Source organism: Acomys russatus, chromosome 5 (genome assembly GCF_903995435.1).
Source record: "Acomys russatus chromosome 5, mAcoRus1.1, whole genome shotgun sequence".
Taxonomy (NCBI): domain Eukaryota; kingdom Metazoa; phylum Chordata; class Mammalia; order Rodentia; family Muridae; genus Acomys; species Acomys russatus.
In genome coordinates this window covers 47,618,620-47,646,115 of record NC_067141.1, presented here as the reverse complement: position 1 = coordinate 47,646,115, position 27,496 = coordinate 47,618,620, and the positions used below count along the sequence as shown (strand labels likewise).

General features: G+C 36.7%; 1 protein-coding gene across 7 annotated transcripts in view; it reads left to right on the top strand.

Annotated features, from left to right (window-relative positions):
* Rfx3 (regulatory factor X3) overlaps nt 1-27,496 on the top strand; it is a 263,116-nt gene that overhangs the window by 178,469 nt on the left and 57,151 nt on the right. For 6 of the 7 annotated variants that reach the window (XR_007830654.1, XM_051146299.1, XM_051146298.1 and 3 more), the window contains 3 exons: nt 11,572-11,646; nt 20,219-20,400; nt 24,511-24,630. Coding sequence is in view for 6 of the 7 variants with exons in the window: in XM_051146299.1 (XP_051002256.1) it covers nt 11,572-11,646; nt 20,219-20,400; nt 24,511-24,630 (377 nt within the window). In the remaining variant the exon portion in view is untranslated. The remainder of the gene's footprint in view (nt 1-11,571; nt 11,647-20,218; nt 20,401-24,510; nt 24,631-27,496) is intronic. The other variant, XM_051146297.1, reaches the window with a different exon arrangement.

Genomic DNA, 27,496 nt, shown 5'->3' with positions numbered 1-27,496 from the left:
TTCAGAAAGTCAGTGCTGCCAAGTCTTTAAGTTTCATTCTAGAAATGGTTCAATAAATACATAAGCGGAAGAGTTGACCCATCTTTCACATACACAGTATTTAATGTTGGCCTTTAAGCTGTAGGTTTAAGGCACATAAAACAATGTAATCATACAACATCAAATTTTTTCTCTTATGTAAGAATAAATTGGGAGTAAGATAAACTTAAATGTGCGAATATGTATGGTTAAATATAAGTCTGATTTCCTACTGTATAAAAATGTTTTAGTGTTCCAGCTAGCTTAAGTACTTAGGAAAACAATACTCATTTGAGCAAAGCACGCATTATCTTAATATTTCTCTGTTGCTAAGAGCAAACCGAGCCTTCAAATGAAGTTTCAAACAGAATACTAGGAGTCTTCTGCTTCCAGCACAAAAGCATAAACTGACTAAAGGGTTGGGCGCCTAGTTTTTAAAGTACTTAATAACATGGGACTTAGACTGGCCTGTAGTCTTCAGCGGTCCACCCACGCTCCATCCAGCTGCCAGGCAGTCACAGCCTCAAGCAGATAAGAGCCAGAGGCAGTAAGTTTGCATGTAAGGCTTAGGGTATTCCACTCCTAAAAATCCTGATAAACCAGAAGATTAAGACAGATTGGTGAGCCTCCAGGCTTCTGTGTAGACAGAATTTTCCTGAATTTTTAAAGAAATTGCAGTAATGACTAGTTTATTTCATATTGGAACATCATTTCAAAAACATAAGTATATTGTAATGTTCCAGAAATAGCATTTTACTTCATAGAAACAATGAATTATAAAAACTAATTAAATCTGGTAAATAGTAAAGTATGTTGTGCCCCTCATGGCCTGTTGTACTCAAAGTTCAAATTTACTAGTTGAAACTACTCTAAACTTTAAAGGGAAAAATCACTAACTTAATCTTTCATTCATTAAAAACTTGATGTATAACCAAAGAATGAAACATATTGATGATACTTGAAACATAACTGTTTTCTGTAACATCTTAGTCAGCGTTGGTCCCGTAAAAGTTTAGTACTTCTCCCCAAGTTAATGGGGAAGTGCATCACATCCATATGGGTAATTAGCAGTTCTCTTGAGAGTGGATTTTCTCAGGCGCCTGTGTTTGTGAGTCCAGCTTCCACAACAGAGTGTGACTGCATTTGCTGAGTGCATAGGTACAGTTGTGTTCGCTGTCTGCAGAAGTAGCTCCTTTACTGTCCTGTATTTTGTGGTTATGTACCTAAGGCTTGACTCTGACTGCAGTAGATTTCATAGGCTAGAGGGTTTGTAATGTAGCCACAGATTGTTAAAAATAATGGTACACATTCCTTTTAATTGTTTTGGCATACGTTTAATGAATTTTCCATTTGACTTATAAGAAAGAAAGTTAAGATCACGTCACTCTTAATATCTTGAGACAAATACTTACTGTGTAGCCAAGATGGTTTCCAACTGTTGATCTTCTGAGTTCAGAGCCCTGAATGCTAGGATTACACACATGCGCTGCCACACATAGCAAGGGTTAAGTTTTATGTGCTTTCAAAAATACAGGGAAGATGCAATTGAGGAAGAAATGGCAACAAAAATGAAGATAAAGGTAAATTTAAAAATTGGAGTCTGAGATGACATGACTGCATCTGATAACTTACAGAAAGTCAGATGAAACCAGTTTAAGACATTTTGTGAGGTAGCTTCAAACACTGGCATCAATAGGTCTACATGTAAGCATCGTTAGCAGATACAGTGGGAGCAAGTTACAGTTTACAGTAAAAAAGTGACTGGCTCTGAGGACATCAGATTGAAGTTACACCTTGATCCCTCCTCGATTAGACTGTTGCAAGCTTTGAGAATGAAAATAAGGTATACATGTCATTAAAAAGTCAAAACAATCCATATCTGGGATGTTGAGTTGACAGTGAACATTTTGTATTTGTATTTGTGTATTTAAGTTTGAATTTCCCCCTTATTTCATATTTGTAATATTTCACGGAACACTGTGTGTGTGTGTGTGTGTGTGTGTGTGTGTTTTCTCGGACTTGGATTAACGGTCACATGCATGCTAAAGTGTGTGCTCTCAATAGGTCTGAACAATCCTACCCCCTTCTCATTTGTTTTCTTTACAGTTCTCTTTGACAGTCATTTTTGTGACCTGGCACTGTGTTTCCATTAGAACGTGTTGCAGGGTCTAGCTCCTTTACTGAAGGCTTCTCCTTTAAGACAAGAGTGCAAATCCGTAATTAATACCCCAGACTATATTTTTTAAAGTATTTCAATTAGTTTTGCCCTGTCTCTCATTATATAAATTTTAAGTTATAATGTTCAACTTTCAAAAATTTAATTTGATCAATTTTTGAGTCACCAAAATCATGGTTATCTTCTAGTAATTTTGCTAATGTAAGTTGAAAGTTGCAACAACAAAAAAAAAAAGCACAAAGCCAAATAGTACTTAGACTTCAAAGTCTCTCTTTAAACGGGGCATCTGCCTGCTCATGCCGCTTCAGTAGTAGCAAGAGTCTGACTCTTGCAAAGGGGAAAACAGCATTGGATTGCATTTTAGTGTAGTGTTCCTCAAACATGAGAGTGTACTCTGGGGAGCATCACTGGCCCCATTCCCAGACTCAGACTTAGTGACTATAGCAAGAGTGAGAATTTGCAGGTCTCACAAATTACAGTAATTACGGCCATTGCAGTGCTTCTATAGACTATGTACAATAATGAAGATGTTCTTTCTTTTTTCTTCTGATGAAATATATTTACTCGGTTGGTTCTTTACTTTTATTCTGTAGGAATCAGTTGGGTGAGGCAAATACCCTAGGAAAGGACCTGGCCATCCTCCCCTCTTTGACAGATATATTTTCTTCAATGTTTTGTTGAATGTTCACATACATGCATTTCATAAATATTCTTGTATTTTAACATAGATTCTGACTTTTGGTATTACAAAGACTTACTTGCATCTTGTCAGTAACCAATAGCTGTCTAATTGTGTTTTTTTAATTATTTATTTACTTTACATTCCCATCACAACTTCCCCTTCCTCCTCTCCTCCCAGTCCCTTTCTCACCCCCCATCCACCCCTCCTCTCCTTCTCTTCAGAAAGCAGAGTCCTCACATAGATATCAACCCACCTTGGCATATCAAGTCACAGGGAGACTAGGCACATCTTCTCCTATTGATCATAGACATAGGGAAAGGGATGCAAAGGCAGGCAACCGAGTCAGAGACAGACCTTCTTGTTTTTGTTGTTGTTTTTTTAAGATTTACATTTTATTACTCTGGTTATGAAGTGCAGGGGTGTATGACAGGAGTGAAGGTTCCCACAGAGGCCAGGGAAGTCAGAACATCCTGGAGCTGGACTTACTCGTGATGTGAGCTGCCTGATATGTGCTCTGAGAACTGAACTCAGGTCTTCTGCAAGGGTAGGATACACTCTTAAATTCTAAGCCATCTCTCCAACCCTCTGCGGCTCTTTCTCACCGTCAACATAGATGCAAATGGTGAATAATTACCATGCTGGGAAATGAATGCTATCTTGCCTTAAAATTTCTTACACAAATGCATTAGCCATTAAATTTAAATTTCGCCCTGTTTAAGTTTTCTGTATCAAAGTAGAATAAAGTCAGATTCCTTTTCAGCATATGGGCTTAATAATCTCTAGTTACCAATATAGTCTTTCTTCCTCCTGAAACCTTAAGATTTAGGGCTCTCTTATTCCTGCCTCTCTTTCTCTCTCCCAATTATTCTTTTAAAAATTTATTTAATTTTATGTGCATTGGTGTTTTGCCTGTATTTATCTTTATGAGGGTTCAGAGCCCCTGAAACTGGAGTTACAAACAGCTTGTGGGTGCTGGGAATTGAACCCAGAACAGCCAGTGCTCTTAACCACTGAGCCATCTCCCCAGGCCATCTTTCTCTGCCAAGCATCCTTACCGTCCAGATCCCAGTAGAATAAAGCTCTACATACAGCATCTGAGGGCTCAAAGGTGACCTAAGGAAGAAAGGCTTTATTTTGACTCACTCTCCGTTCTGTCCAGAAAGGTTTAGTGGCAGGAGCTTGAGGTGTCGGATCACATTGCTCCCACAGTCACAGAGCAAAGGGGAGGGACACTCAGGTGAAAGTTCAGGAGAGGGAGCTTTCTCATTTTAACAGTCCATTCTGCCTACCCATGGGGCTGCTCACTCAAAGGCACGCCCAGGGGCTAACCTGATCTAGACTGCCTCCTGTAGGCATGCCCAGGGGCTAACCTGATCTTGATCCATCCCCTATAGGCATTCCCAGAGGCTTGTCTTCTAGTTGGTTCTAGATCCTGTTAAATTGACAATCAACAAAACCTTAACAGGATATGAAGAAATTTATATCCTCTAAGAGTGAAAATTTCCAGTCTTACCTACCCAGTGCCCGTGCACTCTCATGACAGTCCTTCAGGTCCAGAGAGCCTCAGTTTTCTTATATGCAAGTTGACATATTACATGGAAATATGCCTATCCTGTTTTATGAGGGGAAAATCAAATGAGACAAAAGACTAAAACTCAATTTAATAATCAAGAAAATCATAAATAATAGGATATAATTGTTGAGTTGTTTATGGTATCCCATTTACATAGATGTACAGGAATGGGTTTATGGGCACATATCAGAGGGATCCCCTTTTTGTTGTTTGAATTGTATAAAACCTCACTTTTGCTGGTGGGTGGGTGCTTACTTCCTTGGCACTGTGATTGCTCCAAAATAAACCCTGTGTTCATCCAGCCTCGGTTACATAGACCAGAGGCGTGTGGGTAGAGTACCCTGACTATGGTCTTTAGATTTGGTATTGGATTTTATGTGTTTGATTATCTTTCTTGCATGTATATCTATGTACCATGTGCATGCATTGAGCCCATCAGGCATCAGATCCCCAGGAAGTAGAGTTACGGATGGCCACGCACTGTCTGACGTGGGTGCTGGGAGCTGAGCTTAGATGCTCTGCAATAGCAGGTTGTGCTCTGCCTGCTGAGCCAGCTCTCCAGCCCCATTTTACTGAAGACTTTCAGAAGAAATTAAAGACTTACCATATTTTCTGTGACTAAAGCATAGTCACAGAAAACCTCTCTGTAGCACCCTACTTTGTCAATCCATTCATTCTGCAAATGAGCATTTGCCTCCAATATTCTCAGAGGGTTCTGATCTCCTCTAACCTTCTCAGTCACTGAGTAGAGCACTAAGGTATGGTAGCAGCTCAGCAAAGTACGAGGCCATCCCATTAGAGCCATTCTTTGTTAGAAGGCAGTGAACGCAATCATTATAGGTGAGAATAGTAACAGTGAATCCTTACTTCCAATTCATTGGCACTATTTTAAAAGAATACATTAGTGATCTCTTTTTTTTTAGTATGAGGGAAGAATAAAAGTGCAGTTTAACATCCAGGCCTCATTGGCCCTTCTCCTCTCCACTCTGCTCCTCTTCCACTCAGAACCCAGGTGGGTCTTTTTCTGATGTCTCTTTTTGGATATTGATGTTGTTGTCATTGTCATTCTGAGTTACATAGTATGGCTCTGCATTCTTTTTTTTTTTTTTTTAATATTTATTTATTTATTACATACACAGTGCTCTGCCTACGTGTATATCTGCAGACCAGAGGAGGGCATCAGATCACATTTTAGATGGTTGTGAGCTACCATGTGCTTGCTGGGAGTTGAACTCATGACCTCTGGAAGAGCAGTCAGTGCTCTTAACCGCTAAGCCATCTCTCCAGCCCTGGCTCTGCATTCTTGCAGATTGCCACCATATGCACGACTCTGGGAAGGCAGTGCGTTTTGGTGATGGAAGTGTTTTCAGCCTAAGCTTTGGGCTGCATGTTGACTGTGCCATCTCTCCTTCTCATTAGATGACAAATACTGTGTCCACTTCAAATTCTTCCTTGGGGTGTGGCTGAATCTTTGGAGGAGCAGTGCTGAATTCATTATCAGTCATCCTGGATGGAAAATGCTTTATCTCCTTACTTCTTCGGATTTCGAAATCCCAATTCCTAGAAAAATACAAAATATTCTCTTACTGTTCTAGTTTACTATAACATTTGCATATTTGATACACTTTAATATATTTTCTGCCTTACAAAAATTCATGTGTCACCTTTTTTTTTTCTTGAGCTAAAAAACCCAAACATATGTGTGCTTATTGCCACATGGTCATTTTTATTACATTTGTGACTATACAAGTCAGATTTTGTTGCTGTGACAAACACCTAAAAGGAGAGGAGAAAGAGAACAAGGGGGGATTTATTATAAGTCACAGTTTGAGCCATGATTGGCTGGTCCCGTGTGCTAGGAGCTTATGGCTAAGTAAATTACCTTGTGGTGGCCAGGAAGCAGAGAGAATGGGCAATCAGAAACCACTCAGCGCCTTTAAGCGCCCACACTCTGCCTTTACATTTAGCCCTTTACATTCCCACAGCTCTTCAAAACAGTTCCAGTAGCTAACAAACAAGAATTCAACACATGAACCTCTAGGGACGTTTCATATTCAAATGAATACACTCTGCCCCTGTCCCCAGAAGCGCATGACTACCTCCTAGTATGAAAGGCTATTAATCTATTCTATAAATGTCTCTGCCGTCAGTAGTTCCAAGATTGCTCAGAAGTCTAAAGTCTCTGAGACTGAAGGCAAAGTCTTTTGCTGAGAGTCAGCTTTGATGTTAACAGGGTGCTGCTCCCTGCATGCAGCTACACAGAGGAAATAGAGCACAGAAGAGGGGTAGGACCAAAACACATCTGAAACCCAACAAGGCAAGCAGTAAGTCCTAGACCTCCATCTCCACCATCTTTGACTTTGTGTGCTGAAGTAAGCCCCAACGCACTTGGGCAGCCCTGACCCTACAACCTTGCAGTCTTCACTGCCCTGTAGTTGTTGTTGTTGTTGTTGTTGTTGTTGTTGTTGTTGTTTAGTTGACTCTACTCATTGGCTGAAGCTTTCCTCCACAGACATTTGATGTGCGTAGATGATCATATTCTCAGGGAGTCTCCATTTTATCTTCATGCTCACTACTTCCCAAAGATTACCCCTTCAGGGGATATCTGTAGGATTCTGACTCTGACACATATTTGTCTAGCTTACCAAGGCTTCCATTGAAATCTGGATAGAATCCTCCATGCTCTTGAACTAATTTTTTTTTAAAGATTTATTTATTATGTATACAATGTTCTGCCTGCAGGCTAGAAGAGGGCACCAGATGTCATTATAAATGGTTGTGAGCCACCCTGTGGTTGCTGGGAATTGAACTCAGGACCTCGGGAAGAGCAGCCAGTGTTCTTAACCTCTGAGCGAGCCAGGAATCCTTATATTCTGTATGTCTGTAAAACTAGCATCATGTGAACAGCGTTGAAACTTAATACCAGCTTGAGTCTCTTGCACTATGACTCCAGGAGCTTCAGAATACCTGGATGGCTAAATACAAGCTAAAATTCTTTCCTAGGTAGTCCTGTGGAGCAGCGGCCACTAGAGTTGTCTTTTCAAGTCTCTCAACTGAGTTGAAACTTTCCCACTCTTGTCCCTTAGAATGGGTGTGGTCTGGCCAATCCTCAGATGCTCTCAAGGTACCCTACTTTCCAGATGCAAGACACATAGCGTCTTTTAATTTATTTTTGTGTTTCAATTTTGTTGTTGTTGTGTGTTTGTTGTGGTTTATATGTATGGAATATGCACCCGTGTGTTTTCAAGTGTGGGTGCCTTTTGTTCCCACAGAGACCAGAGAATGTCATTGGGTGTCTTGCTCTATCCTTCTCCAACTTACTCCTTTAAAACTGTTTGTCATTGAACCTGCAGCTAGCTCGGAGGCCAGCAAACCCAGTAATCCTCCAAGTTCAACTCCAGACAACACTGGAGTTACATGCCTGGCTTTCTTTGTGAGTGCTGGCATTCAATCATGTGTGCAAGAGCGTGCTTGAGCAGCGCACCTTATAGTGAACAGGAAAAGAAAGAGATTGCCTGTGTCTGTGGAAGCTCTCTCTGTTCTCCTCTTTGCTCTACTTGATCTTCCAACCTGGAATACCCATCACATTTAGAGTGGGTCTTCCCACTTAGGTTCTCTCTGTTAAGCCTCACAGCGACCCCTAGAGGTGTAGTTTCCTCTCCTAGGTGCTTCTGGGGTACTTCTTAGCACAGTCACATTAACAGTCAAGATCGTCCATCACAGTAACCATCTAATTTTCCGTCACAGATATGCTGCGTTCATTTCCCGTTCCCTAATTTGAGCACACCCTGTTCTTTTTTGCTTCCTATGTTACTTGCTCCCTAGAATACACTTTCTTCATGTTTTTCACAAGGGAATACTTCTTGTAGGATCCAACTTTTCCAATCCTACTTTATTTGGGATTCTTTAAATGTTTACACCTCCCTTCCAACCCACCTACCCTAGATAGAAAAAAAAAGAGAGATTTATGGAAACAAAAAAAGTAAACCTTGTTAAATTCAGTTCCTGAGAGGGACTCCCCTGGTGTAGTCAACAGGACTTCCACAGACCAACAATTCCACCAAAGTTGCTGCTGGAACCTGAAACAGCAGCTTTGGGCTGTGTGTGTGTATGTGTGTATGTGTGTATGTATGTATGTATGTATGTGTGTATGTATGTATGTGTGTGTATGTATGTATGTATGTGTGTATGTATGTATGTGTGTGTATGTATGTATGTATGTATGTGTGTATGTATGTATGTATGTGTGTATGTATGTGTGTATGTATGTATGTGTGTATGTATGTATGTATGTATGTGTATGTATGTATGTGTGTGTATGTATGTATGTATGTATGTGTGTATGTATGTATGTATGTGTGTGTATGTATGTATGTATGTGTGTATGTATGTATGTATGTATGTGTGTATGTATGTATGTATGTGTGTATGTATGTATGTATGTATGTATGTGTGTATGTATGTATGTGTGTATGTATGTATGTATATAAAGATAATTATTTGGTTTTGTTTCATTTTGTTTGTTTTTGTTTTTTCTTTTGTTTTTGTGAGACAGATTCTCTCTGTGTAGCCCTGGCTGTCCTGGACTCGCTTTGTAGACCAGGCTGTCCTTGAACTCACAACGATCTGCCTGCCTCTTCCTCTGAGTGCTGGGATTAAAGGCGAGCGCCACCATGCCCGGCTACTAAGATGTTTTTCAACTGCCAAAAGCCAAGGCCCTCAATAAGCTGGTTCGGCTTCTAAGTGGATAAACATCACCTGCTCTCTTACAAGTCTGTTCTCCATCCCATACTTGGGCTCAAAACAAACACATGTTTACATCCAATACCTATCCCACACTTGGGATCAAAACAAAAGCGTGTTTATATCCACTGCAATTTCTCTTTTAATATAAGTTAAGTTCAGGGAAAATGTAAACAATGAGAACATCTGTACTGGTTTATAGCTGTTCTTCAGTATATTCTGTCTGTCTTAGTACAGGGCTCCCAGTTTCAATCCTATTCTCAGAAGTTGTTATCTGGTAGGAATAAATTATGAAGGACCAACACCTTCTAGGCCATCAGTATCTTTGTCCTGGTGGATGCGGTTGGACCTGTTTGGCCTTGCCATTTTTCCACCTTTCCCAGAGCTCCTTGCTACTAGCTCCCCTACTGGCTTGAGGGGACCATATATAGCTCAGTAGAAGGGCTAGGAGCAGTCTTCAGCGTACAAGAAAATAAGATAAAATCAGAAAGTAGACAGAGTGGAGGGGTTCATTTCCTGACAATCTGGACTTGTAGGGGCATCGGCTGGGAACCCTGCAACACCATAGTAGCAGCTTCAACAGTACAAATAGAGCCCCAAGGAGACCAATTGCTCACTGATCTGACTTAAAGCTACCACCTCACAAACCCTTAGTGAGGATTTATTCCTGAAAGCGATTCAGCGGTTATAATTTTGGCAATTTTTACCTTTCATTTAAGCCTATAAAATCACAAGTTATGGTTCATTTTGTATTTATTAAAATGCAGTCTCACCTCAAAATTTCCACTCTCAAACTTTAAAGAAATTGTAGGCATTTTAGCAAAGTACAATTTTGATCATATTTTTCTCAGCACTGCTTTGTAATCATACGGATGTTTTCAGTTATCTTATGTTCTGTCTTTTCCTTTTGAAAACAAGAGCACATATTGATCCCTTTTAAGAGATTAACTACCAAGGCTGAGGAGAAGGCTCAGCAGTTAAGAGCACTGACTGCTCTTCCAGACGACCTGGGTTCAGTTTCCAAAGCCCACAAAGCAGCTTACATCTGCCTGTGATTCCAGGATCTCACACCTCAACACAGACATACGTACAGGCAAAACACCAATGCCCATAAAATAATAAATAAAACGTAAAAGACAGATTTCATACCAAGCTTTTTTAGTTTCGCATTTTGGTTAAAAAAAAAAAAGTACATTTAAACAGTGTATTATAAAATGTAATTTTTTTAACACAGTACATTCTAAAATGTAAAAAGCACTTTCTTCTGATTATTTTCAAGTTTACTATTAACTCTGTTAGCATCTCAACTGGTGGGGAGAATAATTTAAAAGCCACTTTCCCTGGCTTTATGATATCAAAACTGGCTAACTAAAGAATAAATGATTGTACATTTTTATGGATTGGTAACTGCTTACACTGAATTGTTGATGTTTTCATAATATAAAAATAATGAAAATTATTTTCTCAGATTGCATAATGATATCTTTAATTAGCTAGTGTGTTGCTATAAATCAGCTTCTAAATGCATACCATTTAGTCCCCGTCTCGGCAGACTGTGTAGTAGAGCTATGACCTGTAGCTGTCATGTATGTGAGGTCATCAGGAGCGCCTCAGCTTTGATCCTGATAGCGGTTGCTTAAGAACAATTTTGTGATCGCCCACAGTGTGTTGGGATTACATTGAATATAACTTGATTCTGTTCTTGTCCATTTTTTGTTGGCTCTGAGTTCTTTTCTCTTCTACTCCTTTTTCTGCTATTATTTCTAATATTTCTGCTTCATCACCATGCCCTAAATTATAATGTAGAGACCATAGTCACATCTGAATGCCTACCTGACTGACCTTTCCCTTCTAAATTTTAATGCAAGAGTAAAAGAAGGATCTATAAATTTACTAGCTTTTAGGTGTAACGAAGGGTTTTTGTAACTTGCATTAAAATACTAATGCATATTAAACTCAGATATGGTTTCATGATTTTTATTTTGTGACAGAATAGAATAAATGTTAAGTATGCCTTAGAGTGAGGCTATTTAGTGAGGGGCTAATGTCCCATATCTTGAACTATTCAAGTAAAAAGTATTTTCTTATAACTATAACAATCTACCAGGGTTCTTGATCCTTGGGTCTCCATACTGATTATAATTATAAAGTGTTCAGAACGGATTACTTTTGTAACTGAGCTTATTATTAATGTGCATAGTAAATTTCATTCTCAAGGAATGGGAAAGTTGGGGGAAACACATTAAGTGATAGATAGCTATTCATTAGCCTTCATTGAAGAATGAATTAGACTTTAAAATCGATTAAAAAAAAACTCTCTGGTCAGCCTTTTATTACTATCTTGTCTTGAGCCCTTTTTCTAATGACATCTATTATCAGATTGAAATGGCGATTGAGACGCTGCAAAAGTCTGACGGTCTGTCCACTCACAGGAGCTCTCTCCTCAACAGCCATGTAAGTTGCCTTTGATGCACCCTAACCTCTGCTTGGTCTGCATGTGTTGCTTGCCTCTCAGTGCTTGTTTCATTTATTTATTATTTATTTTGCTTCCTAACCTTCCTTTCTCGAGCCTCTTCAGACTCTAATCATTTAATGCTTGTTTTACACAGTGGGATATCTCAAAACAGAACCACACCTTACAAGGTGCTTGTACTTCTGGTCTGTGTATACATGTTTAAAATTAACGACAAGCCACTATCTATTTCTAAGATGTAGCTAATAGCGGTTTTAAACATTTAGAGATGTTGAAGCCACATACTTATTTCCTCTGAAGCAGAACTTTGTAGTATACATCTTTATGTCCAAGGCACAGAGGCAGCCATCTGCACCATGTGAGTCTTTAAATGCCAAAGCAGTGGCGAACAATTTAAGTGTGCTTACTGGTGAGACTGTAAAGTAGACAGGTCACAGTCGTGGACAAACTCAGGTCTTAAACACTGAAGAAATATGAAAATGGGCCAACAGTGAAGTTGTGTGTAAGCCGTGAGTTGCTAATCCCTGAGGCGAGCAGAGTGGCCGCACCGCCTCCTGAAGCATTCGCTCTTCCCGCATCCAGCATCCCTGCTCCACTGGTAAGTTCTGTGAAATAAACATTTACATCATCTGTTCACGTTTGAGGAAATCAGTGAAAGTGCTTGTTATAATTATTTTTAGAAGGTGATGTCTGGATGTGTGGGGAACGGCGTGGACATGTGACTTACATCTAATGTACACTGCTTGTTACAGTTATTTTTAGAAGGCGGTGTCTGGATGTATGAGAAAGGCGTAGACATGTGACTTACGTCTACTAGATAGAGCTGCTAAATGAGCATTAGTGACACTTGAGTAAGAATTAGAAATTTCCTTCCAAAATAATTGATTTTTTAAATTTAGGGATAATTTATTATGATTTTTTACATTTTTGACTTAATATCTTTATGACTAAAAAGTTAAAGATCACTGAAATGCAGTAACATTTTTTCAAAAAAGCTTGTATTTTTAACAATTATATAGTTTATAGGAAATGTTTCTCTGTGAAATTTTTAATAATGTTTAAATTTTGAGCTATTTCAGATTTGTATTCCAAAGTAATAGTTCCTTATGATGTTCTAGTGTTTGTTTTTGGAGGGGTTTTTGATTCATTCCTTTTTCAACAAAAGTATCTTGGTAAACAAAGCATGTTAGCCAATTTGCAGAAGGCCTATAATTTTGGTAAAAATTACAGATGGAAACTTCATATGAAGATATGTTTTATGTCACCTATTTTTTAAAAATAATTTGAACACAATTTTCCACTCCTTGGTCTTAAATATATCCTGCTTACTGGAATGTGCCTGTGGTTGTGTTAAAGGCTAGTGTTCCATATGCTATTAGGATGCACTTGCCAGTTTGTATATTGAAAATAGCAAGTGAAAATGCTTATCACTTCCAACCAGAAATGTTCAGGCATATAAATGTTTTTAAAAATAAATAGAAATTTCTAATTGCTCTTTTGAAATTTTCAGATTTCTAAGTTGACTCCGAAAGCCAATTCTTATTTAAGTTTTGAGATATGAAATATAGCATAATGTATTTAATAAATTTAACTTCCATCAGCCAAACTTATTGATATTTCATAAACAATAATATGGGTATAAATCATGTTTTTAAATATTTCTACTTGTATGAAACTTTTGAAATATGTTGGGATATTTAAAAATTATTTCCTTTAATTGGAACCTGTGAACTAACATTCATGACTATGAATGAAACTATTCAAACAACACAATTATGTGGTCTTTTCTGATTTTGAGGGGTTTGTTTGTTTGTTTTTAAAGATTTATTTATTAAGTATAGTGTTTTGCCTGCAGTTACACCTGCGCACCAGAAGAGGGCACCAGATCTCATTATGGATAATTGTGAGCCACCATGTGGTTGCTGGGAATTGAACTCAGGACCTTTGCAAGAACAGGCAGTGTTCTTAACCTCTGAACCATCTCTCCAGCCACTGATTTTGAGTTTTTATTGCATAGTGCAGTAAATCTTCCATGTGTTTAAGCCTAGTAGCTACATTTCAGTATGTAGGAAGAATGGACACAAATGTTGTTCATGTGGTGAAAATATAAGTTTTGCTCATTTTTATTATATCTCTGAAGTCATAACGTAAGTTCAAAGCTGCTTGTAGAGCATTTTTGTGTGAACAGGAGCAACAGGAGCATTTTGCTGATGGCTATTAGCTTAGCTTCTCTTTGAATGCAGAAGATGTTTCTGTTGTCTTGTTTTTGGGACATTGTGATGCCCCTGGCTTTCATGGGATGTCCCCCAGCAGCTGCAAAGTGTCACTTAGTATGTATGTGCCTTCTTTCTTAAGTTGTTCCAAGTTCTTCAGACTTGGTTGGCAATTTTTTTTGTTACAAGGAAATTTAACAATGGAACAGTATTTTAGAAAACATTGCCTATATATTAGATGCTACTGAACATTGTTATTTTTACCAACCACTAGAGGATAATACAGAATTATTTGAGTTAGTAGGATTCCCTGAGTTAGACATGAGTTCGTCTTTATGATGATTAGTTCACTGAATTATCAGTTTCTACAAATGATGATTTCATTAGGAGGAAAAAGAGGGAAAATTATCTATAATGTATACTCATATTTAAACTTCATAACGTGGGTGTTAATAATAACTTTTGAGCCTAAAAATCTATTTTATTTTGCAATATTGTGCAAATATGATTTCCTATTTTATCTATATGCATTTAATTATTAATAATGACTCAGAAATTTATTATGTGCAAGTACAGTATATAATCCCTTTCTAGTAGAATCCGACTTGGCTCTTTCTTTCTCTCCTTCTTTATACATTTAATGATGAAGTGGCATATCACATTTTATATTCCATTCTCTCAGTATATTCTTTTTTTTTTAAGATTTACTTATTTTTACTGTTGAACTGAATGTTTGTATGTATACAATATGTATTCCTGGTGCCCAGAGAGGAAAGAGGGGAGCAGTGGATCCCCTGGAACTGAAAATGGCTGTGAGCTGCAATGTGGGTGCTGGTACTCAAACCCAGGTCTTCTTGAAGAGCAGCCAGCACTCTTGGCAACAGAATATTCCCAGCCTCTTCTGGTGTGTTGTTAAGCATATTTTATGCGGCTAATCCATATTTACTATTTTCAGTATGCTACTATCATCCACATTTAAATGGCAAGGGCAACATCTATATTTTGTATGCAATAGTATGTTCCAGCTGAGGGGATTTATCCTGCATACAGTGCTTTAGTCTGTTTCTCATGTTAACCTGCTGGCATTATCTCAGCACTAGCATCATAGACACCCAATACATATTTGTTCACTAGGAAAAGCTGCAATGAAATAAAGCTTTTTATGGTTTGTCTTCTAATACAGCCCTCCTGCCTAAAACAGTGCTGGCATGTAGGCGTAGATGCGTACTAAATATTTGCAGACTAGATGAATACAAGAAGTAACAGAAGGGCGCAGACCTGACCTGTAATGTCTCAGGTGTCCCTTCCCATTCAGGTATAGGACTATTTGCAACTGATACATACGCTGTGTTGGTTTCTCTTTTTCTCCTCAAACATTCTTCAGTCAGTATGTATGTATTGGTGGAGGCTTCTCTCTCATAACATTCTAACTAAATGAAGAATGTGCGGGTCACTTTATAATTTCCCACATACATCCTTAAGATTCAGAGTAACTTATTTTCTTTCAACCTAATCCTTTAAAAAAAAGTTGTTCTCTAAAACGATACGACTTATCTTTTCGCATTTAATATTGATTTGATTTTGGTTCTTTAAAACTCCATTGGTAAACTACTTTTATGTATATATTTTATTTTTTTAACTTTATGTATATAGATACTGTTAATAAATTTTATATAGCTGCCTAAGTCTAAAACATACCTAATTCTTTTAGTTGCAGGCTTAAGCTTGTCTTACACTCCTAGCTGTAATCAATGGACATTTTTCATTTAGTGTTTTTTTGTATCCAATTTACAATACGTTAGATGGTAAAGTTTATGTAGAGTTGTTGTTAAACGGATTGTTACTAGCTTGTGCATAGTGCTTGAGCACGTGTTTCTTGTTAATTCCACTGAACGTATATTAAAACCTCTAGGCATTCGTGTTCTCAGAATTTTCATAATCTAGCAGACAGTTGGTTCATAATGCTTACAAGCTTAAGCTACTGATATATATTCAACTTAAAGTAAAACCTTAGTTTATAGTCATGCCTCCACTGCTGACTTGGCAGTATTGTAAATAAAAGTTACTGTAGGCCTGTCAAATTGGATAGCATCGGTGCACTGACTTACGGTGATTCCTAATTGGTAATACGCCACCTGGAAAATGCCGAATGTTACATCTAGACATTAATTGGGCAATGCATTATTTATTTATTTTTATTTGTCAGTCAGTGTTTCCCTTTAGGAAAAATTGGATCTGTTCATCCTCCGTAATCTGTTCTGATTAATACAGATTAAATGCAAAGGTCGAAAGATGCAATTATCGTGCTTTCTGCCCATAGATGAGGATATGTTGGTTCATTAGTAGAATAATTAGGTTTAAAGATAAAGGTTAAAAGTTTCTATGATATTTCACAAGCTTTAAAATATTTTACAAGCTTGTAAATACTATCACTGTATAAGATAGTTTATTAGAAGAATAAAATAAAAGAAACAGATGTATTCTAAACTACTAAATGTTAAGAATTTTGAATTCTAATGTCCAAATACATTTTGTTAAAGAGAAAACAGCAAAAAACCAACATACCTTATAAGAATTACTCACTTCCTTTGGGTAGGTAGCATGTGGGACATCACATAATCTTTTACATTATATTACAGAAATGTAGCTGCTAAGTTTCTCTAATAATAAAAGTAATACCAAACAAGGAGTTCCCGAAATTTGTGGATAAATGGATTGAGCTAGAAATGATCATAATGAGTGAGTTAACCCAGAAGCATAAAAGTAATACCATCTAATCCTATGTTTTAGAGTCAATGTCTGATTTACAGTTTCATCATGTGTCAAAATCAGACAATTAAGCCCTAATATGTAAAATGTAGATTAAATATTCCAACTGTATCTCTTAAGTCTTTTCGAGCATATCCTAGAGAGTGTACTGCCTCTATAGTAAGTTTATGGGAAAATAGCCGGAGGTGCGGTGTTAGCAGTCTTCCCAGCTGGGACCCTGAGGCAGCAGATGTCACCTCTGTCTTGGGACTCTTATCTCTAGTGACCCTCTTCTTTCCCTCCATGTGCTCTCCATACTTCTGCAAGGAAGAAAGTGCCTTCTTCTCATGAGATGGAGTCAGAACATACAGTTTAGCTTTGCTCTTGTCAAGTCATCAAGATAGCTGTCCTCTGGAACTTATGAACCAACCACAGCTGGATGCTGTTTAGTATGTGTGTGTATGTCTATTTTGTATGTTCACACCAGTCGAATTTATAGTTTAAAAAAAACCCTCATTTAAATGTAAAACATTTTGGGGAATATAAAAAAATAAGAAGAAAATAAAATTTCAAAACAGGTCAAAGTTTTTACTTTAATGTGAGAGGACTGAAAAGCCATTCTGACAAAAGATCCATTTCCTCTCTGAATTCTCCACCTGTGCTGTAGATAGCACCACTTAGGATTTGGAATGGATTTTGCAGCCTTTTGCTATAATTAAGGAAGACATTTTGTCATAAAGGTTTATTTATTTATTTATTTATTTATTTACTATATATAGAAACTGTTACTAAAATTGACCTGATTAACTCACACATAGTCACTGTTGGACTTGAAACATTTTATGTTGACCCTTAATTTTTGTGCTACTTTCCACTTTTATTAAATACACTGTTTAAAAATTTCATCAAATACTTATATTTGCTTTTTCAAAATCTTACATAAAATATTTTATCTATAAGGTTATCCTTGACTAACAAATGAGTAAGCTTTTCTACTTGGTTATTTTTACCTTTAAGTATGTAAATGTTATAAGAAGACTAACGTACAACTAAGATAGTATTAAAATTTTTGTTCCTATATCTATTTTCATTTGTTTATATCACATTAAAATTGTTTGTATTGATCTTCTTTTATTTGTATATTAGTTTTATAAAGTTCACATTTTAATATTGACTGTTCCAATTCTGAGGGGAAATGTCCTTTAAACTAAGATTTTTTTTTTCCATATAAATGTGCACCTGTTCATTAACAAAGGAAAGTATACTGAATTATTTCACTCCTCTTTCTTAATTGTATTATTATGCCTTTTATGGGGACACACACATTTTAAGTACTTTCAACTTAAATGTGTTCTACAATGCATGCTGTGGATGTGAGAAATTTATTACATTACTTGCAGGTCCTAAAAATATTTTCACTTTATGCAAAATCCTTCCAAGAGCTTTTTTTTTTTTTTTTTTTTTTTTTTTTTTTTTTTTTTTTTTTTTTTTTTTTATCATTTCTTTGTCAACCCTTGATTGGTCTATGTTCCTATTTTTAACATGTTAAAAATACCAATAGAAGGTAGTTGTGGCTTGCTCTATCTAGCACCTGTCTGAAAGGCTGTAGCACACTTTTGTGCAATGTGGTTCACAATGGCTGCTTGAATTCCACTTGAAGTGCTTTCACATCCTGATCATTTTACTGAGGCGCATGGATGAAATATGAGTCAGGTTTGTACTGCTGTGTTTGTCTTTCCTACTTGTGTTTTATATTTTGAAATTCTTGAAATGTAAAAAAAAGGAAAAAAGCTCTATAAAGAAGCAGGCTAGCCACTATCCCAAGCAGAGTCCTGATTTCAACCTCAGTGGCTTACTGCATGAGTGAGTTTACCTCTGATGTTTCATATTAGACAGATGGATAGGAAGAACCTGTTCTGTGCATTATTTTCAATACATAACACTCATGTTTGAGTGTCTCTGAATTTGTTTTACTGATACAAAGACTAAAAATAAATGCTATTAAAATAATTGATGACCTGTAATATTTTTCTGTTATAAAAAGAAGAGGTAATTTTGTGTGATCTTTTTAGTGGTTGATAGCATTGAATTATATATGATACAATATTAATATGTATTTTAAGTTTGTTTATTCATATGGAAATATGTTCCTTAGGGAACTAAAAGTCTTCCTTAATGGGACATAATTTTATTTTTATAAGTATCTTACATGCTCTGGGGTATAATTTCTAAGCCATTAACTACTGCAGCTTTGGTGATATATATTTAACTATTTAACCATTACTTAGGGATATTTGAAGTTAAAAATCCTCTGAAAAATTCAGCTGTCATAGATTTTTAAAAAGTAACCAAAATATTTTGATAATTTTTTATAGAAACTCTGAAAGTTCTGGTTCTAAGTTTAATCAAAAGTCTTAAAATGGATAGATAAAATAGAAGAAATCTTTGATTTACTTGAATGTTTAGGTCATTGTCACTTTTAGACTTTTGCTAAATACTCAGAGGACAAGCAAAGCTGCTCACCTTGGCATTGTTTTACTTTCATAATTTAAATTTAACTGCATCTCAGATTTGGTATTTGCTCTTTACTATCTATAACTGCCATGGAGATGGTGAAAACAAGTGATGTGCGGCGCTTGCTGCTTTGATGGCCTATAGGTCTAGAGGAATTAGGAAACTGGAATCAGAAACTGCACTCAGACAGAGACAATATATAACCTTAGGAAGATCATTTACATTTATTTCCCCTCTTTTGTAAGTAAGTAAATGAATAAGTTGAAATTTAATAATGTATATCTAGCAGAGATACTTTCAAACTTAAACATTATTTTTTAAAAGTTCAATATAAAACTTTAAAATATAAACTATAGGCCAAGAAAACATTATTTACTGTTTAGCACAATAGTATGCCTTCCAATTTTTTGAAGAAAAGGGACACCTGAACTTTGAGATGGAAAATTGAGATGACTGTAAACATTATTGCCTTTCATCATATGGAAGTTGTCCGTAACCTCGAGCGAGTTTGCTTCTTTGGGAAGAACAGTGACTAAGCTTTGCCTATTTGCAGCATTCGTCCCAGTAGATGTTATTGTATTATCTACTGGCCCCTTGAGATAAGTTACAATTGTATAAAAAAGAACACAATTTTAATATAAAATCTCATATAAGTAAGCCTACTGTTTACTCACTGTAACAAGTCAATGTAAAAGATGAATTCAGTGCCATATTTCGAGGCTTAACAGAATGTTTTGTTTTATAACGCTTATAAATGATATGTTACTATTATGAATTTTGACCAGTGAGTGCTGTTAGTTTAATTTCTTTAAAAAGTACATACGTCCAGGATTGTAGTCAATATATGGAAAATTAGTATCTCTACTTAGGCTTGAAATTTTGAAGAAAATATATCCTCTAAACTGATAACTGCTGTGATGGTTTCCAGAGCTTAGAAAGTCAGATGTGGCAGCTTCTGAGTGGTCGCAGTTTATCCTAAGAGCTAATGAAGTACTTCCAAGTGTTTGCACATACTGTATCTTGCTGAAGTTTTGGCAAACTACATGAATTCTCTGCTTATTCTCTCTTATCTTAACAGCTCCAGTGGCTGTTGGACAATTATGAGACAGCAGAAGGAGTGAGCCTTCCAAGAAGCACTCTGTACAACCACTATCTTCGACATTGTCAGGAACACAAACTGGACCCAGTCAACGCTGCCTCTTTTGGAAAACTAATAAGGTCCATTTTTATGGGTCTACGAACTAGGAGATTAGGAACTAGGTTAGTATTGACAATCCACATAATTAGCTCAGCTCTCTGTTTCCAATTAAAGCAGCGTGGTACAGTGAAAGAAAATGTACTTGATTACAGAAAACAGTGAGGAGAAAAATAAATATAGTATGAACTCACTTTATAAAGTCCATAGGAAAATGAGCGTTATTATTCAGTGAATATTGCTAAGCTGATTTTCAAACTACATACAAGTTAGAAGGCCAAGCAGTGTGCAAGATTTTCATATGATTCTTTTAAGAATTGTTACATACCATTGTTATTGCTTTTTGAAAATAAACAAACTAAACATGAATAAAGTGACATATTAAATGGGAAACTAAACGCTTCCCTGTTTTAAAATGCATTTAATTATTTTTATGAAAACTATTTGACTAGAAGAAGTTAAGGCTGATGTTTGCACTTTATCCTGTAATCCTGAAGTGCTTGCTGTTGGTCATATTTTACCTCCTATTAGCCTTCTAAGCTTTCTAATTGTTTCTCTTGTTCTTGATTGTGAAAATAGGTATATATGGGAGTTTGGGTAGGACTTCAGTTTCGTGGGTTTCTTTCCTTCAGAAACAATGAGTGATTTTTCTAAGCAAACATGATGAAAAGAAAATTTTGAGCCTTTGAGCTTCAACTTTATTTTCTATGATTTTCACAGATTGAAAACTAATAGTTTAAACATTTAGGGAGAAATACGTGACTCCTTTGACTTTCCACATCATACAGGAATCATGTACAAAGCATTTAATTAGAGATGCCACACTGTACATTGAGTGACGATCTTTATTTATACGTCACAGCCTCAAAGACTTATAGTACAGAGGATTTAAAAAAAAAATCTCTGTAAGAGAAGCAATACCCTAATCATTTGAGCATATTTGCTGTCAGGAGAAGTGAATGTTGTCAGAGAAAAAAGACTGATATGCCCCTTACCCATCTCCAGATGCACGGCTCAAATCTGCATAAGGAAGCACGGTTCATGTGGGAAATACACATCCAATCACTCTAGCTTCTGTTACCATGACAAAAGATCATGCCCAAAGCATGAAAAGGGAGGACAAACTGTAACTGGCTTACACTTCTGGGTCTCAAGCCTTTACTGAGAGAAGTCCGGAGCAGGAAAGGAACTAAAGGCAGGGACCTGGAAGCAGGGACATGGAAGAATGGTTCTTCTTGCTGCCTCACGCATGGGCTCTTGTTTGACTAGCTTTCTTACACATGCACCTACCTTTGCATGGTGCTACCCACACTGGCCTGGACCCTCCTATGTCAGTTAATAATCCAGAGGTCCTCCCAAAGACATGCCTGCAGGCCAGTCTGATCTAGGCAGTTTCTCAATGGGGGCTGCTTCTTCTCAAATGACCCAAATTGAAAATTAAAGTTAAGTAGGAAATTATATCTATTGTATATGTTTTATAGAATGCAATGACTTTATATATATATATATAAACTCAAAGAAATGAAGAATTGTGATTTTATGCTACCTCTGGTGAATGAGGCACTTCCAGAGAGGCCTGAATGGACAAAGTGGTGTCATCTAAAATGATAAATAGTATGGAGGGAGGCCCAGGAAAGCTGTCTCTTCAAAGTGAGAGATATTCCTTTCATCCAGATGCAGGGTCTTAGGAGCCTCATACCAATGGGCCCTAAGAACAATTTATCAAGGAAGATCAGCTGTGCTTTTCACCCATTTCACTGAAGGAGAAGTAAAAGAATTTTTTTCTACTTTCCATGGCCTGTTTCTGCTGTTTTCTCTAATGCTAAGTACCATATTTTGGGGCAGTATGCCCAGACCCTCATTACTGTGTTAATTTTAGGAGAGTTTGTATGAATTTGAACTGTGGATCTTGCCTTTCACTTGCTTTGATGAAAATGTGCAACTTTCAAATTGCCAGAGGTTCAGTTCTTTCATAAATATATTCTTCTACTGGTAATTCAAAATGTAGTACATTTTAAATTGCAGAATATGATTGTCCATTCAGACTGAAGAAACTAGCTTTCATTTCTTTGAAAAAGAGAAATTTTTGTTTCTCGAGTATTCCCCCTCCATCCTCCCCCACCACCAAAACAAAACAACCAGGAAAACCATATTCAGAGACTAACCTAATATCTCCTAGCTGATGGCTCAGTTGTTCCATATCTGGTGCCAATATTTTGAAACTCTAGGTTTTAGTCAACATTCTAACAGTGGTATTGTTGTAGTGCCTTTGTTACGGAAAGGGTTTCAATGGGTCCTATTCTGAGGCTCTATTCAAACATTGAAACACATCTTTAAAATAGAAAGGGATGAAATTGGTGTTGTTTGGGCTTGTGAATGAGTAGAATCCATATTCGGAAAAAGTACATTCTGCAAGTTGCAGCGTATGCTTCGGCTCCCCACCCCCAAGCATTTTGTCTCCTAATCCTTTTAAAATCCTGTGTGGTGCTTGCGATGGAGTTGGAAAGGAAAGCCTGAAAGACTAAGGAAGGAATAAGTGCTGTGGATTGAGTTTAAACAAATAGAGTGTTTGGAAGCTGGGAGAACGTTAATAGAGAAAGCTGATGGCATAAGGATGAAATTTCAGACATTCTGCTGTGGAAACTGACATCAGCTTTTGACTCCTATTCCAAAGAATAGAATGAAGTCAGTACATATCAAGGGGCAGATTAAATCGTGTGTGTGTGTGTGTGTGTGTGTGTGTGTGTTAAGTGAACATTCTATGGAAGCATTATCTGTCAACAAAATTGTCTAGTAAAGTTATCCAAACCAACCAAACCTCTTTTGGCACTTAAGTAGACAAAAAGCCCATAGTGCCATTGCATCGCCACCAAAGGCAATTTAAAGGGAACCTTTTAATAGATCCTGGCTCCAAATTAAATCTGACTGAGGACAGCCTTGGGTGTGCTGCTCTTGTGAGACCATCCATCCCTGGTGGGATAAAAAGTGTTTCCTTTCACTCCAACCTCAATGCTAATTCGTAAGAAACTGAGTCTCAGAAGAAAACCATCAATTTACTTTGTGCTTTTCCCCATGGTTAATGCTGCATGCTTCCATGGGTCTCTTTACTCCCTACAACCTCCAGTTCCTATAGAATGCTTCAGAGTGTATTTGTGGTGGGTTTTGTTGTAGGCTTTTGCTCTGCTTTCAGTGGGCTTTGTAAACAAGATCTAACCTCCCAAGTGGAAGGTCTTTCTCTCTGTGAGCATTAAATTTACATTTCTTTGAAAGTATAGGGATTTGATTACTCTAATGTCTCTTCAAATATATGGCTCGCCTAATCTATGCTTGTTAGTTTGGGAAGTGAAATTATCTATTTTCATTAGAAATGTTTAATCCACACACTACTTGCATTTCTCCTTGTAAATGAAGGAAAAAAGTTGGAAGAGCACTCACTGATGTATTGCTATATATAGACTTGTGAAAAACTAATCTCTCTGCAAGAATTTACATATTTAAAATGTTATTTTTGCAAGAATTTGCAAGTTCCATTCAGAATAAAAATTATCATTTCTAATATCAAGCATGCTATTTTTCATTTTCTAAGAAGCCCCAAAATGTTTATTCCAATAGGACTTAATCACTGTTACAGGGAAATATCCCAGTCTCCTGTGGTATATCTTATTAGTAAACAACAGATATGAATCAATAAAAAATAGAAACTAATAAAATGTGTTAAAGGAAGTATAGTAAGTACTTTTTTAGGTTTCAAGACATTAAAAAATAACCATCATATAATGTAACAATAATACCATTTAAAAATAGACACAAAAAGAGGAATTAATCCAAGTCTACAGAATAAAGCCTTTTTTTTTTTTTCCCCTCTGCATGTTTGTGGAAAGTTGCTGTCTAGTGTACAGTGATTTGTCCTGTGGATGACTCGTGAATGGCCCAACCATTAACTTTTAAGTGAAAGTTTAAAGGGAATTTTTACCCTTGAGGTCTTGAGGTGATTATTTTGGAATCTTATTTTGATTTTTGGAATGTCATTAAAATATAACAGGCATCCAGAACAGATAAATCATAAGCGTGATTTGTTAGTATAATGTTTTAACCCAATTTTTTATGTGACGTTAATGACTAATATTATCTGTACCGACTTTTCTTGTTTCCATATTTATTGTTCTTTTGTGAAGAGGAAACTCCAAGTACCATTATTATGGGATTCGTGTGAAGCCAGACTCTCCTCTTAACCGTCTACAAGAAGATATGCAGTACATGGCTATGAGACAGCAGCCCATGCAACAGAAGCAAAGGTATATTCTGAGTTATTGTTGTGTCAAAGATTCATACTTATTAACTCCATAGGTCTCTTTATTTCTGAACAAATAGAGCAAACAAATGCACAGCAAAGCTTCTACCATTGGCATGCTTTCACTATGAACAGTGTTTGAGTATCATTTAGAATTTCAGTGATCCCTTTTCCAATTTTTAAGAAATAACTTATTCTTCAACTTGTTAGGCCCCTTTAAAGTTAAACATGATGTCCCAAACTATTGTTTATGCAGGGAAATGATGCACAAAGGTTAAGGAGTGCACCTAGCTAAATAGCACCTTTGCAGAATCTTACTTTTAGTATTCCTGAGGCATGCTGTTCTTACATCCTTCAAATCATTTTTAGGTTTTATTTATTGTACATGCAAGTGTGTGTGTGTGCACGCGCGTGTGTGTGTATGTGTGTGTGTATGTGATTGTGTGTGAGTGCATGTGTGCAAGTGTGCATGTGCATGTGTGTATGCCTATGCATATCTGTATGTGATATGTTTGTGAAGGTGGGTGTGTGGAGGTCAGAGAATAATTTTCAAGAATTGCTTCTCTTCTTCCACCATGAGTTCCATCCAGCACAGGCCATCAGGCATACACAGCATGTACCTTTACCTTGGGAGCCATCTTGCCCATCCCTGCTAATTGTTTTGGACCAAGTCTGAGTTCTTAGAGGATCTTTGGGACTTCTGAAATTTTCTTGAAATATAATCTTCAGGAACACAGAATTGTGGGCCTTAGAGCTTTAAGAGATCCTGCATTCATGATGGATGGGTGGATGCATGAATGAGTGGATACAACAGCGCATGGATAGATGATAGAGTGTACATCTTGGAATTGAAAAGAACCAATTCTGTTTGGTCTGTGCTCCCAATCTTTGCCAATTAAAGCATTAGCAGCTGTGTTTTTCAAACAGCTCACAAAGCTTAAGTGGAATATACAGCCCATCACACTGTTGTTAAGTCAGAGCCTTCAGTCACTTATAACTGTCACGATCTACAGTAAAAAGAAATTTTACAAACTCACCCTCTCTATCAGTATGACTTGCTTACGCTCTGTAGCTACAACTGTACTTTACAACCAATGGTAGAATTACTAGGAAAAAGGGGTGATTTCACTAGGTTCTTCGTTATTCTACAGTGGTTATATCTATAGGCAAGATCTCCCTGTCCGTGCTAGTGTAGTACACAGCATGAGTTTGAAATCATAGAAAGACAGCATCATATAATAGGCTTTTCTCTGCTCAGGAAACATTAATTGAAGGTCTACTGTGAGATGGGTCCTAAATTCAAGGATAAGACATATGTGCTGTCTTTGAAAATACAAAGTATAGGAGGAATGAGGGGAATAATGTGATGCAATGTGTTGTGCCAAAATCCAGTTTTAATCAAAGAACTATAAAATACAGCATAATGGAACAAACTCTGGGAGAGGGATGATTAGAAAACTTCATAGAGAATGGGTTACTTGAGTAGGGACTATGAGTGAGAAAAAGAAAGGGCTATCTAGACAAAAGGGAAGTGTTCGCCTGAACACAGGGAAGTGAAGGGTAATGTTGTTGGCAGTGGCCCGCGTTTTGGTTGTTGTCCCAGAAGGAGAGTTGCAAAGATGCTTAAACTGCTTAGTGTGAGATGCAATGTATGTAGTAGTTGGAGGCACACATTTAGGGATTGAGTTTTGTATGTGTAGAAAATAGCTTTAAAGCTAGTTAAAGCTTTGAAGCAAACAACGAAATTTTGGTTTTTTTCTAGAGAGATGACTTTTTGATTTGGGGAAAGACATATTTAATGGGAAGATACTGGAGGTAAGGACTGTTGTTAAGTGGTTTCAGAAGTCATAATTTCCAGTGTGTCCTAGCCCGGAAATGCAGGAAATGCAGTTCAAGGATTCCCATCATATAAAAAATTTAGCCCACAGATTCTTAGTTTTGTTTTTAGTGGCTAATTATTTTTTTTTATCTGTAGGTAGGAAAATGAATTTAAAAGGACTGAAAAATAACAAAATAAAACAATGATTGATACCTTATATGGTAACAATAACTTATAAGTTATAGTAAACTATTATGATCTAAAGTTTTTTATTACTTTTTCAACTTATTAAAAACACAATTTATAGCATTTACTTTCTTATGTGCTCTCTGCTTCCAAGATTAGCAGCAACACACAGTGAGATAATGGTGAAATCAAGAAAACCTTGATTTAGAAATAACATAGTTAAACATAATTATTAACAAAAGCTTGATATATTGTACCTAAGACAAATAAAGCCAGTTTCTTTCTGTGATTTTCCTGTGAGGAAATCTAGTAACCTTGCATGAAATGTAAATTTTAAAAAGACAGTCTTTATAAGAAGCCTGAATTAGGTAAGCAAACGCTGTTTCTGTTTTTCTTTTCTTTCTTTCTTTTTAAATTATCTTCTATTAAACAGACTCCAGAGCTGTAAAGGTTAAGGAGCCATGAAAATCATATATATATATATAATCTCCAGGTGGTGATAATTGCTATAAGAAAAAGGCACAATGTGAACATGTTTATGGAGATATAAATTTATATATGAATAAAACCTGCCAGTGTCAGTATCTTTTAGAGTCGGCTTTCTTATGAATGAAGAGCATTAAAATACCAAAAAAAATACTGGAAGCACTTACTTTGTTGTCTTCTGTCAGTATATATGCAATCTATATCTAGTAAAATTGTATATCTACATGTAAATCTATATATGGAAATAGATCTATATCCAGATATATCTATATATAGATATAGACTAAGGCTTACTATATAGACCCAGATGGCCTAGAACTTTGATGTAGACTAAGATGGCCTCAAACTCACAGATATCTGCCTGCCTCTCGCTCCTGAG